Source organism: Melanostigma gelatinosum (genome assembly GCF_949748355.1).
Source record: "Melanostigma gelatinosum genome assembly, chromosome: 9".
In the NCBI taxonomy this organism is placed as follows: domain Eukaryota; kingdom Metazoa; phylum Chordata; class Actinopteri; order Perciformes; family Zoarcidae; genus Melanostigma; species Melanostigma gelatinosum.
The window spans coordinates 7,456,120-7,470,746 of NC_136642.1; the positions used below are offsets into that span (position 1 = coordinate 7,456,120).

General features: G+C 44.1%; 1 protein-coding gene across 1 annotated transcript; it reads left to right on the plus strand.

The window, feature by feature from the left end:
• Positions 1–60: 60 nt before the first annotated feature.
• On the plus strand, positions 61–14,627 carry LOC306782441 (mitogen-activated protein kinase kinase kinase 5). Its single transcript, XM_079275796.1, has 28 exons — positions 61–443; positions 557–696; positions 1,220–1,410; positions 1,534–1,702; positions 2,075–2,181; positions 2,384–2,554; positions 2,775–2,887; positions 3,471–3,630; positions 3,788–3,938; positions 4,164–4,268; positions 4,624–4,673; positions 5,256–5,351; positions 5,828–5,912; positions 6,263–6,396; positions 7,296–7,423; positions 8,059–8,195; positions 8,306–8,411; positions 8,571–8,728; positions 9,037–9,238; positions 9,486–9,654; positions 10,030–10,195; positions 11,535–11,720; positions 11,829–11,934; positions 12,022–12,274; positions 12,432–12,544; positions 13,089–13,186; positions 13,303–13,379; positions 13,524–14,627. Exons 1-28 carry the CDS (start codon positions 107–109, stop codon positions 13,618–13,620), a joined length of 4,005 nt encoding a protein of 1,334 aa, XP_079131922.1. The 5' UTR covers positions 61–106; the 3' UTR covers positions 13,621–14,627.

Here is a 14,627-nt window from a genome sequence, read left to right on the forward strand (position 1 = left end):
GGGAATTACAAGAACACGCAACCGTGCTGTTTGCGGTTTTTATTCATGGAAGTCGTCCCTACGAAGGACATGTATTGAGCTTCAGCTGCGGAATAAGGCAGAACAAATGTACACGACAGAGCGCAGGCGGATGAGCCTGCACGAGCAGAGGAGGAAAGATCCCGTTTGGGTGTCAGCTGGAAGTTTGTGGCAGGACTCTTCGGCTGTAGACCCGAGCGCCAGCGGCTCGGCTAAACCGATCGTTTCTCCACGGAGCCGGACCAGAGCTGTATCCGTGGCATACATTGTGAACGAGGACGCATCGGTGCCGCAGACTGAGGAGAACCTAACCCTGAAGTGCCTGAAGGAAGCCTGCGCGGACGCGCACGCGGTTTTCAAAACTATTTCATATGAGAGAATATCCCTGGGCACCACGGACATTCTGGATAGTTTCTACAACGCAGGCAAGTGCAGTCATGCTGACTGCGGGGTAATTTGGATGACACACATGCGCAGTACTATGTCAATTTCGCAAACTAACCAACCCTAAACCCCCCCCCCCCCCCCCCCCCCCCAGATGTAGCAGTGGTTGAGATGAGCGACTCTTTCTGCCAGCCTTCCCTTTACTATCACTTGGGAGTGAGAGAAAGTTTCAGCATGACCAATAACATCATCCTCTACTGTTACAAGCAAGATAGTGATCTACAGGCTCTCAAGGTAACTTCCGTTGTGTCATTGTTATGAATGAATGTCATAATTCAACTCGATCTGCAACCATTAAACTAGGGGGCAAACATTTATTTTCAGGATATTCATTATTTTACAGCAAACCTCAGACGTTTTGCAATCTTAGCGGTAATGGGAGTGGATTGATGGAGCCAATAGAGGCCCACCGTTGAAATTTTGATTATTTTATTTGACTATTTGATGGTTGGGTCTGTACAATGTCAGGGAAATTCCATCACTATTTTCCAAATGTAAATGTGACATCATCAAATGCTTTGATAGCACAAAATCCAAAGATAATCAATTTACAATTATGTACAACAGAGAAAAGCTCTGAAATAATCAGGAGCAAATCGATTGCATTTATGAAAGAGTTTAACATTAAATATTTAATGAAGCGTTAAAAGCAAACGCACTTACAACTTGCAAATCACTCCTCAGCTCCATTGAGGCCACACAAGGTCTCCTTGTGTGCACGTGTCTCCTGTATGATGTGTGTATTATCTTCCTCCAGGAGCAGTGTGGCAGTTACACATTCATCCCATACGTAGTGTCGCCTCAGGGTAAAGTGTTCGCCTGTGACGCTACGATCATGATGTCTGGTATCAAAGAGTTGATGCAGCCGAGTTTCCAGCTGGAGCCCCTGCTAACCCCGCTGGTGGAGAGACTGGTGCATCTGCTGAACAATGTACAAATCCAGTCCAGGTCAGGCATGAACTGCAGGGCTTTGTTCACCATTTCCCCCCCCCCCCCCCCCCCCCCCCCCATTGGCTGATTTGCTGGCGATTGTGAGAGTGTTATAATTCATTCTGCTCTTTGTACCGACAGCGAGTACTTCCGGGAGTCAATCAGGCATGAGATTCGTATGGCACGGGAGCGGTTCAGCGGCCAAGCCCTGAGTGAGGAGTTAAACTGCATCCAGAAACGCCTGGACAGTGTAGAGCTGCTCACCCCTGACATAGTCATGAACCTGCTGTTGTCCTACAGGGACATTCAGGTGTGTGTTTACCTGTGCATGTGAGTAAATGCCTCTGTAAAAGGTCATGGGCTACAACCAGTGGTTGATACCGTGTGGCTGGTATTGTTTTCGGTGTGTGTGTGTGTGTGTGTGTGTGTAGTTGAGATCAAAATGAAGGCGGAGTTTGAACGGTGTGGTCTGAGCAAGGGCACCAGAAGTAGGAGTGCAGGATTGGCCCGCTACTTTACGACCAGATTATGCCATGATGACGCACACACGCACACGCGCGCGCACACACACACAAAGTGAAAACAATGCCAGCCACACGCCGTCGCGGTTGGTAATTATAAGATGTCATTGGATGCAAGCCTAATAAATAATACATTGGAATTCTACACCGTCTTTTCTCAGGACTACGATGCCATAATCAAACTGGTGGAGACTCTGAACGACCTGCCCATGTGTCTGGTAGCAAAACATCAGAACATCAAATTTAACTACATATTTGCTCTAAACAGGTACCTAGATGGCTCCTACTGCAGCCACCTTTTGTTTTATAAGCACAATTAAACTATTGTAATCTCTCCTCTGGATTCAGTTTCGTGTTTCTGTGCCTTTGTATCAGCTGGTAGCCTTTTATTCGTCATTTGTTTATACAGGATATAAAGGGTTTTGTTGAAGCTCCTCACTGCTGACACGGGCACTTTTTTACCACACCAGGAGGAATCACCCCGGAGATCGCGCGAAGGCTCTGGAGGCCATTCTGCCGATTGCGGAGTCGGGGGTCAAGGTGGTGTCAGACGTCTACTGCCTGTGTGGACGCATCTACAAAGACATGTTCATGAGCTCCGGGTTCACTGATCAGAGCAGCAGAGACCATGCCTGCTATTGGTACAACCACTTAGTGTTCTGAGATCTGCTCTTAACCGAATGAGAAGCGCCATTCGTCTGTCTTTTGTAAACCACAGTTTGTCACTACAGATCCTATTTAATGTGTACTTTTGTGATTGTTGTTTGTATGTGTTTGCAGTTTATGTTGCATCATTGTTCTGGTGTTACCGATGTCCCCTCTCTGTCAGTGTGCTGGTATTATATTTACATTGTTCGACAGGTATGGAAAAGCTTTTGAGTTCGAGCCAACTCTTCACTCGGGCATCAACAACGTGGTCCTGCTGATGGTTGCTGGACATGAATTTGACACTTCTATTGAGCTGCGCAAAATAGGTGCGTAATACTTTCTGCTTTATTATTCAGAGAGAATCTGTGACAAATACCTGCTCTGATCATTTGGCAAGAATGCATGTTTATGGTCCACAGGTTTCGTGTGTCAAAGTTGATGCTGCCTATGACTTACATTTAAGGGGTATAATGTAATCCATAGGTTTTGCTATGATACAACCCATATGTTGAATTGGCAAAGCCACAGTTCTGGTTGGAGTTTAAATGTTTTCTGCATGCATTGCAATATACAGAAAACTCGTTTTACAGTAACTAATTGCACGGGAGTGTATTTATACATAGAGTACTTGAGAAACATTTCACAATACACATCAGGATTGATACAAATGTGTATATTATTTTTTATCAATTAGAATGAATGTAGTGTTATATCCCTAGTGGCGAATTCTGTGCCAGCAATGCACGTGCATGATGGCCTTATATTACTACATTGTTGCTGCTGGAGATGAATGGGCTTGTGGTTGTGCACGGGGCGGTCATCTGTTGATGCACATATGAGCCGATTAGTTTGGGAATGCATCTGTCATTTTGTGACTGTTTTTGCTCTTGTGTTGATGTTGGTGTTCAGGTGTGACGATAAGCACCCTGCTCGGTAGAAAAGGCAGTTTGGAGAAGATGAAGGACTACTGGGACGTCGGCTTCTACCTCGGAGCAAACATCCTCGTCAACGAACATCGGAAAGTCATCTTGGCCTCTGAAAAACTCTACAGGCTCAAGGCCCCGGTCTGGTGAGGCGGTTCTTCATCATCATGCAGACCAACGTATTTAATCATCATCAGGATGATTAATTGAAACCTTTTTTTGGACCAGAAAGCATTGAGAGGGATTTTGGTCTGATTTACTGATTCATTTCACATGGATTAATGAGGTTCGTGTTTCTCTCAGGTATGTGGCATCCATCATGGAGACGTACATCCTGTACCGGCAATTTGCAAAGCTACCTGAGGTGAAATCTCTAAAGCAGGACACCATGGACTTCTGGATGGAGCTGCTTTTGCAGACCTGTAAACCCACTGACTCCACCGGCCACTGCCCAGTAAGACGTCGCCGATAACTTTGACACCAACCGTAACAATATACAGGAAACTTTCAACTTCTCTGGCCGTCAGTATCTGTTCATTGGAACCCAGCTCTGTCCATTTTAAGGTTAACACGCACTGCTGTACTTCTGTTAGTATTGAGGGATATGGTCAGGAAATGATGGCGAAAGCGAGAAAGCTTTCACCTCTCATTGCAAATCAATACATTTTCTGCTTTTCAGGTGCTCATCCTGGAGCCCAGTAAAGTCCTCCAACCAGCTATTGTGTGTGTGAGCGAGGAGGACGAAAGTCGCACTGTCCAGTTGAAACACGTCACACCCTTAAAGGTATGTCGACCCTCTGTCTACCCTCCCCCCACAGAGCCGCCTCCTTTTCTGAATACATATTTTTGACGACCTGCCATACACACAGAATGCAGAATAAATTGCATAATAACAGGAAGAACCAACTTTTGTCACAATGTTTTATGCTCCAGTCAGTGTTTTATCAGGTGGGTGTGTTCTTTGAACGTCACAGTGTGTGAAAAACATGACTTCATGCCTCAGGACTGTTTGCTTCCTGTCTCTCGCACGTCTACGTGAATGCATATGGAAGCTGCTCGGTCATGTGTAACACACCGTTTATTCAGCAGTTCCAACTGTCTTAGTCCCGTGTCTTTAACTTCCCTCCTTGATTCTACAGAAAGGCTTACACCAGTGGACTTTCCCAGCCTCTGCAATTCGGGGAGTGAGGTAAAGTGGAGCACATCATGTGCTAACATCTCTCGCATATCTGTGTGTGTTCAAGCCTGCAGCTGAGTCAAAGGCCCCAAAACATGCTGGTTGTCTGGGAAACCTTGCCTGTCAGCCAGATTTTTGTTTTGTCAACATGGATTCAGGCGTCTTTGTTGTATAGACCTTTGTTGATTCTGCATAATGATCAGTGTACTTTAGCCTTGCCGTGTCTGCCGATTTGCCACTTGGGCAATTATCAGCCCAAAACAGTCAGCTGCCGGGCTACTGAAAGAACAGCAAGCAAACAACGTTATCATCTTGCATTGTGTTTGGTGCAGGGCCTTGCTCATCAGCATTTACTGAATGAATCACTCCCAAAGCTGATTCCTTTTGTAATGCAAACATCAGCCGTTGGTTCCCTGGAACAGAAAAAGGGGGGTTGATGGATACACTGTCTGTTTTAATCAGTGTCAACATCCTTTATGTTCACCAGAGTTCTATGTACAGCTTTTGACACCGCCCATGTGTGTTCATAACAATTACATTTAGGATTAGGACGATTTGAATCGTTAAATTTGCCTTTTTTTCCCCCCTAAAAAGTGCTTCAAAGATTGATGAGCGGAGTTGCTTCCTGTATGTCCACTACAACTCAGATGACTTCCAGCTCTGCTTCCCTTCTGAGTGTCACTGTAAAGGGTGAGTGACTAATAGATTGGCAAATATACAGCAGGACAAATTGTGTGTGTTTTGTGTGAATGAGTGGAGAAAAACGTACCCAGGAAGACAATCGGCGGTTATAATCTAGCTTTGCTGAAATGAGTGTGTTGCAATCGCATTGTGTGAGTCATGTTTTGTTTTTTTGTGTCCTTTAGAAAATCACCCTAGGACAGATTTTTTTTTCACTGTAACTTTGAGAGTCAGTTGACCCAAATCACAAAAAGACCTTTCCTTCTAACCTCTTGCGGTGTCTACCACTGCAGATAGATTCAGTTTTAAGAGAGCCACTGATGAACCCTCTGCTGCCGCCTCAGTGGCATTTTCTTTTCATAGCTAACTTATTTGGCAATCTCTTAATTTTTAATGAAATTCACTGAAACTTTATTCAACCACATGTTCGGTTCAGAGCATATTCTCACCTCCAACAATGCCTCCTCACACTGTTCTCTCACTAGTTTCTGCGAGCTGGTAAACTCTCTGCTTCAGCTGGCTGAGCAGCCTGCCACGGACCTGAACCATCTAGCTGAGGGAATACTAGAGGTCAGTCTCAGTCCTCCGTTCCGCTGACGCAGTGTGTGTGCTCTATTTTAGGTCTCACTTGCCTCAACGAGTTGAAAACCGCCGCAATTGCTTGGTGGAAATCAAATTCTCAACAACATCAAAACATTTCCAAAACATGGTGTCGTACATTCATATTTGATTTTATATTTATTCTCCAAAGTCTGGACTTTGTTGATTCTGTTTTCATGGCAGAAGTCCCTGATGGAAACATCTGTTCCCTCCACTCCTCATATTTCTCTCTTCTGCTTGTGAAATTCCTCACAGTTACTTTGATGCTCATACGTCCTGATTCCCGCTGTCTTCATTTCTCCCTTCATTTCTCCCTGCAGTACATCTATGACACCAATGATAATGGCGACAAGGTCGTTCTGGGTAAAGGGACGTACGGTGTGGTGTACGCTGGGAGGGACCTGAGCAACCACGTACGCATCGCCATCAAGGAAATCCCTGAGAAGGACCGCACGTATGAGAAACCAACACTCTCACTGTTTTTCCTTTATTCATCCCTTACTGGAAGACACACTGTTTCCACCAGGAATGTTTTCCTTAATAACCTTAATGGGAAATGATCTGGCAGAGATACCGCTCACTGGCAGGCTCTGAGTCCCCAGTGCTCTTTAGGAATCTTGAGGGAGATTAATGAGTGTTTACACTTTTCATTCTTTGCTTGTTACACGACAATGTAGAGTCTACATTGTAGACGAAGAACGTCGGCCATGCCATCTGGAAATAACGGATTCCATCGAAGGAAATGTGAAGTTTAAATCACTTTTTAAGCATTTTAAGCATCCAAGAAACCGCGCGGTATTTATGGAGCTGTGCTCGAGGGGGGGGGGGGAGAGGAAAGACTCATCTAGTGTGGCGCAATAGCAGCTGTCATGTGACATGTTTTTCAAGTCAGAGTTCAACTCCCCTTGACCACTTCATTTATTTACTTCAAGTCCAAACCTGATCATTGTGCAAACCTGCTACATTCTTCTGCACCAGCTATATACGAATGGAGGTTTTGTGAAAAACATGATTTGACTTTTAGTTATGCATCTCCCAGAACTTTTCTTGTTCTTTCTGACCGATATCAAACTGATTTGGCCAACACTGTGTTTTATCCTGCAATAATGCTGTGTAGGTTTTGTGTGTGTGTATATATATATATATTTCTCTCTCTCTCTCTCTGTCTCTCTCTCTCTCTCTCTCTCTCTCTCTCTCTCTCTCTCTCTCTCTCTGTCTCTGTCTCTGTCTCTCTGTGTTTGTCCGTCCGACATGGTTTTAAAACGATGAACTTTACTAATCATATGGGATGTTGTATTGTTGACCTTTTTATAAAATATCACAGTCACACTTTCATTTCTCCGTCTTTCCCAGGTACTCCCAGCCCCTTCACGAGGAGATAGCTCTGCACAAGAGGCTAAAACACAGAAATATTGTCCAGTACCTGGGCTCAGTTAGTGAGGATGGCTTCATTAAGATCTTCATGGAGGAAGTACCTGGAGGTATGGATCCTAACATGTAAACTTTGAATACTTTCAGCTTCACAGAGCAGTAGAGGGTAACTGTCTGTTACTGGACGGACATCCTGAGCCAAAGGTCCATTGATAAAAGGTCACCAGATGAAAGAATGTTTATTGAAACATTCTCTGGAATAAAAACTGACTCTCAAAGAAGTCATTCCCGGCGTTCTGTGAAGGGCTGACGTGAGGAAGCCCTGCCCCTATGGCTTTGGTACAGGATGATGCCTTTATTAAGCATCAAGGAAGTGAGCGTCTGTCTCGTGTTTCTGTGATTTGACAGTGCATGTGTGATTGCGTAACGTCTACTGGAAGCCAGTCGCTAGAAAGTGGGCGGTTTCAACATCCTGCTCATTGGAAGAAAAATCTCTTCAGAGAATCGTGTGATTGTTAAAAAAAAAGAAAACCGGACAAGGTTAGAACAAATCTTGTTTTGATATTGCCACATGCAGCTGGGAAATTACTTATTTTTCTATAAAAACAGAGAATTGCATTTTTGTCAGTGTGACACAAACGGTAGAAACGGTGTTTTGTTCTCATTTCTGCCTTAGTGGACATGTGCAGGATTCTTTTCTTAAAAATATATCCGCTTACAGAATTTGCCATTTTTCTGCTCGTAGGAAGTTTGTCATCTCTCCTGCGCTCCAAATGGGGTCCCCTGAAAGACAACGAGGCCACCATCATCTTCTACACCAAACAGATCCTCGATGGACTCAAGTACCTTCATGACAATCAGATAGTCCACAGAGACATTAAGGTGAGTGGGGCGACTTGGGGGGGGGGGGGGGGGGGGGGGGGCACAAATCTTAGCTTTATGGTATAAGATGGCAGTTTTTGTGAAACATCTCATCTGTGTCTTTGCTGCAGGGTGACAATGTATTGATCAACACGTATAGTGGGGTGTTGAAGATCTCTGACTTTGGAACTTCTAAACGATTAGCAGGGATCAACCCCTGCACTGAGACATTTGCTGGTAAGATGCTGTGTATTTTAAAACATGTATGACTGTGTTGTTTCACACATGTTCATGCATTTACAGATTTAACTACATGTGAAGGATATGCTCTGTGTGTTGTCTCTGAACTAATTGCATTAGTTGCATTTTAATCGCTTTATGATTACTTTTCTGTAGGAACTCTCCAGTACATGGCCCCAGAGATCATTGACCAAGGGCCTCGGGGTTATGGGAAGCCGGCTGATATCTGGTCCCTAGGGTGCACTATTATAGAAATGGCGACAGGCAAACCACCCTTCCATGAGCTGGGAAGTCCTCAGGCAGCCATGTTCAAGGTAACTAGGGAAAGTTAATACATGCAGATTGTGGTGTTTTCATAAAAGCAAAGTTCCAATATATCAAGCTTGGCACTGAATAACATGGAAGTGCTTGAAATAAGAGTTTTCCAGTCATAACCACGCCCACAAGTCATATTTACCAGAACATGAACACGGCATCAGTACGTCATCGCAGAACTACGGGCATGGCCAATGACTCTTGTTGAACAAATATTCCATCTTTTCTCTTTTTTAAAAACGCACAATCCCAAAGTGAAGTTGTTTTAAATGAACATTAACAATTTCCTTTCAACAATCCCATCAAGGTGGGCATGTTTAAGATCCACCCCAAGGTTCCAGAGTGCATGTCGGACGGGGCAAAGGCCTTCATCATGAACTGTTTCGTGCCGGACCCCGACGACAGATCCACAGCCACAAAGCTGCTGAGTGACACCTTCATCAGGTCGTCTCCGAGGAAGAGGGCCAAAGCTCCGCAGGAATCGGAACCTAAAGACTACCTTTCTACTGGTGAAGCCTCTCTACACTTCAAAATCACATACGGCTCTTCTTTCTCACATGTGTTGTGTCAGTTTATCTCAATCTTCGAGAGTTTAGTGACATCATTATCACGTTACTATCTCTCTCATTTCAATGTCTTCTGCTGCTGTTGCGTTTCTTTTAAACGGTTGTTGTTGCATGTGTTTTTTATGTAACCTGGCTAATGTCACGAATTATGAACACTCTCATCTAACCACAATCTCGCCGGGGTTTGCAGTCGACTACCAGCGCAGCCTGTCTGTACCCGTCTCCATCCTCGTGGAGGACACCGATTCGTACTCTGGTTCGATCGACCTGTCCTGTTCCCTGGACCTCAGGAGGCACCAGTCCACCCTCAGAGCGGACGAAAGCTCTGAGAGCCCACCTAGCACCAGCAGCTTCCTGTTGTGAGTTAGATTGTTGCTCAACCGATGACATACAAACCTTATAATCCCTGCGTCAGCCACGGTTCTACAGAGTTTTACGTCCTTGTGAAACCACAGTGTGGTTTCACTCAGATAGTCTTTTGAGGTTACATCCTGTGTAGGCATGGAAAGGGTATCATGCCACAGTCAACCATGTTTCACTGTTTTCGCAGAGTCAGATCATAGTAATGATAATAAAAACATTAGAACGTGAATAGGGCTTCTGCAGCATTAAATATTACATCCATCATCAATTATTGATACCTGTTTTTTTTTTATTTCCATTTTAGTAGATGTAATAATTTAGTATTTGTTGATCTGCTGTGATTGATCTCTTTGTTGCCCCCTACTGTCCAGAATACCAGAGGACTCCTCATCGGACATGAGCAGTCCAGCCTCAGCAGAGGAGAATATTGGTCTTTTTATGCTGAGAAAGGACAGTGAAAGGAGAGCCACACTGCACCGAGTCCTCACTGACTACATGAGCCTCGTCGTCTTTAATATACTGGATTCTGTGCCTCAGGTGGGTGAAGGAAAAAGCCCGACAACACAGGTCACAGCATTGTGAAATCTGTTAACTACGTGACTTCATACACAACATGTACAGTACCGAGGTGTTTTTCTAAAATGTAGGGCATCTAACTGAAGCTCAGTAGCAGTCCCTCTCTCTGGTTAGGCTTTCAAATTCAGGTTCAACAATTCAATAAACGATTTCCAAAGGCCGATACAGAATACAAATAGCAGAACAATTCATTGAGTAAAACAGATTATTAGATACCACAGATGCTGTTTGTCAGTATCGCCAAACTCCCAGCTACTGGGCAAAGACGTTGTATGTAAATGCCAAAGTACACATAATAAGCCCCGAGTGTTTGGATACCCTTTCAGTTTGATATTACACAAATTGTCCAGACATGTTGTTGCACTGTTGGCATTTCCAAAACCCTTACAGTAAGAACCTCTGTGTTTATATCAAAGTTGGCTTGTGAGTTAATTATCTTGTGCCTCAGGGCATTTGTTTTATACCGGGTTTGGCATTTTGTTTTCCACTTAAAAGCTGTTAAGTCTTGTGCATGGAAGCCTTTTCCCCCAGAACAAATGCAGCAAATTCTTTCACACAACAGGAATCCTTAAAATTATAAATTGTATTTATTTTGCGTGATGAACAATTGTATGAAAATGTAAAACATAACATTTGTTTATATTTTTGTGCACTTATTTCTTCAGTGCTTTGAGCAAAGAATAATGCATAAAAACATTAAACGAAGCTGTTTTCAATACAGCTCTACAGCTGTTCCTTCAGAGGTTCAATATCAGAATTAGCTTAATTGGCCCGGTGTGAGTACACATACCAGGAATTTGACTGTTTTTTGGGTTGATCTCATTGTACAGATACAGAAACAAGGACAACATAGCTGAACAAGAGTGAACATAAAGATGTAGATGAATATCTAATGTAGTCTGTATATTTCACAATACAACAAGGAACAACACATGCAATGTCTGTAAGTCAGACTGCTTGTGTAAATTGCAAAGAATAATACAATGATGCAGATTATAGAAATGATGTAAAATATAGAAGAACAAAGGTGATTTGATATTACTGATAATATTGTTTGAATTGGTCTAACCCTAATGAGTTGGAAAAATACTTCCTGCCCAAGCTAAGAGCACTATAGTGAGTTAAAGTACTTCCTTCATAAAAGCTGCCTGGTGCACTATGGGTTTGTCGACAAACAACGACGCAATTGTAATGGTAATGCAGTTTTTCTGTGTTTTACAGAAAACGCACCGGATCTCCGTTATTAAGGGCATGTAAAAGTAGTATTTCCTCATTTTTCCAATCATTTCTCTCTTAAAAGCATGACAAAGGAACAACACCAACTGCAGAAAACATCACAGAGCTCATCAGCTGCCTGCGAGACAACATCCGCTCCCCTGACAGGAAGCGGCTGAGCAGCAGCCTGCTGGAACTCCGAGCCACGCTGTTCACTGCCGCAGTATCACCAAACAGCCTGCAGATGGTGCTCTTCAGCTTCCAAGACGCAGTACGTTGCCACAGAGTCGACACACCGATTTCTCCCGGTGATGACACTGCTGTCCGCCGCCGGCTTGGTGAGATCTCCATCATGTTAAACCATCTCCTCTGTATGCAGGTGAAGAAGGTGTTGAGGCAGCAGCAAGTGAAACCTCACTGGATGTTTGCTCTGGACAATCTGCTGAGACGGGCAGTACAGGACGCTATCACTGTGCTCCTACCAGGTACAGCTTCTTCTCATACAGTAAAAGTTCAGTACTTTGGGGTTCCTTTTATTTATTTATTTATTTATTCACCGCTCCCACACTCAGAGCTCAAACTCCAGCTGCAGTCCTCATTTGAGATGGAGGACAGTACTCCCGAGGACCAGTGTGCTGACCCAGACACTCCGGTAGCTATTGTCCCTGACGCTGACCAGCTGTTCGCGCCAGAAGACACGCAGCAGACAGCGTCCACATATGAGATCCTGCCCACGGCAAACCCCGACTCCCCTACAGACTTCGTCGTCAACAGCAGCTGCCCCCTCAGTGAAGAACTGAGGGACCTGCGACTAGAGACCAGCAGGTAGCACTCAGTCATTTTCTTTACCGTGAAGCTTTCATGGCCGTGATACAAAAAAACCTCCTCCAATGGCGTCGCTCTTTGGCACTACACAGTAATTAAGATGATGTTTGTGATGCACTGCTTTCTGCTGAGTAATGGTGGGTGTTTTGTGTTTCAGACTGCTGAGTCAGCTGAATGAGAAGGAGAGAGAGTATCAGGAGCTACTGAGGAACTCTGTCCAGAGGAAGCAGGAACTGATAGATGCACTGAGAAAAGATGCAATCACTGGAGGTAATGGGTGTTTTTAACCACACACTTTGCTTCCCTCCACTTATAATATTTGGTGAAGAAAATACACCAAATGAATGGAGGACATTCAGCCCAAGCATCTACCTTTTGTGTGCCAACCCATTGAGGAGTGAGCCATGATCTAAGAGTTGGTAAGAGCCCAGCCCGATGCCCGATGATGAACTGCACAAGCTGCAGCACGACCACTATTGCATCAAGGGCTCAAGCCCTCTTTTGGTTGTCAACACACTCAGTTATGCTCCTTCCTGTTTCTCAACACTTGTACCAGTCAATCCCAACCACGCCTCAGCTTCAGGCTGTGGATTTCTGCCCGACTGGTTCCTGTCTGAGGCGTAGATCATCTCTAATGTGCTCAAACTTGATTTGTTTTCAGTTTGGATAATGATTGTACAGTCTGCCTGCGGAAACACGATACGCGTTTTGGTTGTGTGTGTGTGTGTGTGTGTAACATTAACACCATGAGATGCAGTTTGTCTGTTATTTGAACCATCCAGTCTGAATGTTTGTAATCGCTGTACATTATTAGATGGTGGATTGGCCACACAGAAAGGCTCTAAACCAGAAGTGACGGCTTTGGTGCGCTGGCTCAAGTCTGTCCCTGTAGATCAAGAGACTATCAATCAGGTAAACTCAACTTAACATCAGCCTTTTTCTTTGTTGTTGTATTTTTACTCCTGCGGCTGATTGGTATCGCGCATCGACCCACTGTTAATCCAAACCTGTGTAATCCTGTTTTCTAGTTGGTCTTTCATGACTTCACCTTGGACTGTCTCTACTACATTGCCTCCAGAGAAGACTTGATGTACTGTGGAGTACGGTGAGCTGCCTCCACACATCCCCCTCACACCATCTGTCCATGGTGTAGTAAAGATTTGACTTTCATCAAAAAGCCTGAGTTGTGTTTTGAGATGGCTCGTTTTGTAACGCTGTATTTCAATCCATCCAAAATTGCTCGTTTCAGAGGCGGCATGCTCTGTAGAATCTGGGCAGCCATCACAGCTCGCAGGAAGACTCAGCTCAGCACACACAATGAGGACAGCAAGGACACGCTTCTTTAATGGCTGCTGATGTTGTACATCAAAGGACAGAATTATTGACAGGCTGGTCCTGTGTCCTCTGGAGGAAGTGGTGCACAGGGCTGTGTCTGCAGGGGACCTGACTCAAAGCACGATGGATTCCAGTTGCCTTGTCGGACGGTGAATGTATTTTAAGTCGGATCTTGCAGGCCTATTTATTTTTATTTTTTTTTACATTCTCTCAGGGCTTTGGCAAGTGGGACAACAGTTATGGCTTAATAAAAAAAAACTGCCGATACAGTCACGATAAATACATATTTGGTGTCTATAAATGTACCGGTATGTACCCTTCTGATGACGCTGTTTTACAGAAAACTTAGCAGGGCCTATTATTCTGGGGGAAAACACGGATCATTTGTACTGTATATGATTATAAACAATAACTTTAAATCTCTCAGACTGGCCCGTTATCTGCATGCAGCCATTAGTTTGTAACGGAGTGAGCGATGTAGGCTGGAAGAAGTGTTGAAGTGGTGACCAGTCTTAAAATTCCACACGTGTTCCCTCATCTGTTTTCACAATGTTGACGTCTCCTTAGAAACGGCGACATGGGCTTTGCTCGTCTGTCTGTTTTCTTTATCTGTGTGCTTCTGTGTAGGTCTGCTGTTTAAGTTTCAAACGTTTCGTCGAATAAGTATTTTAGTCGCATCCTCACTTTTTCAAGGTATAAGTTAAGTGTTTAGACTTTAGAAGTTGGGCTTGAGTTATATTAGGAGTGGAAATAAGCAGGGAGGGGAAGGTAAGAATCCGAGTGTTGGTAGATAGAGTCGGCAAAAACAACTGGCTGTACCAGTCATCTTCAAGGGTGTGTTCATTTTCCTTTTACAAGGCCTCGTGTGACTCTGCGTGCCTGTTTGAGTGATATATCATGTAAGTATTTTTTATTATGTTTTATATCTCTACCTACATGCTGTCAAAGTAATTAAAATCAGCTGCTGTATGTTGAGCCCATTTAAATCACCAACACCTACTAAAAATGTGAAGTGGCA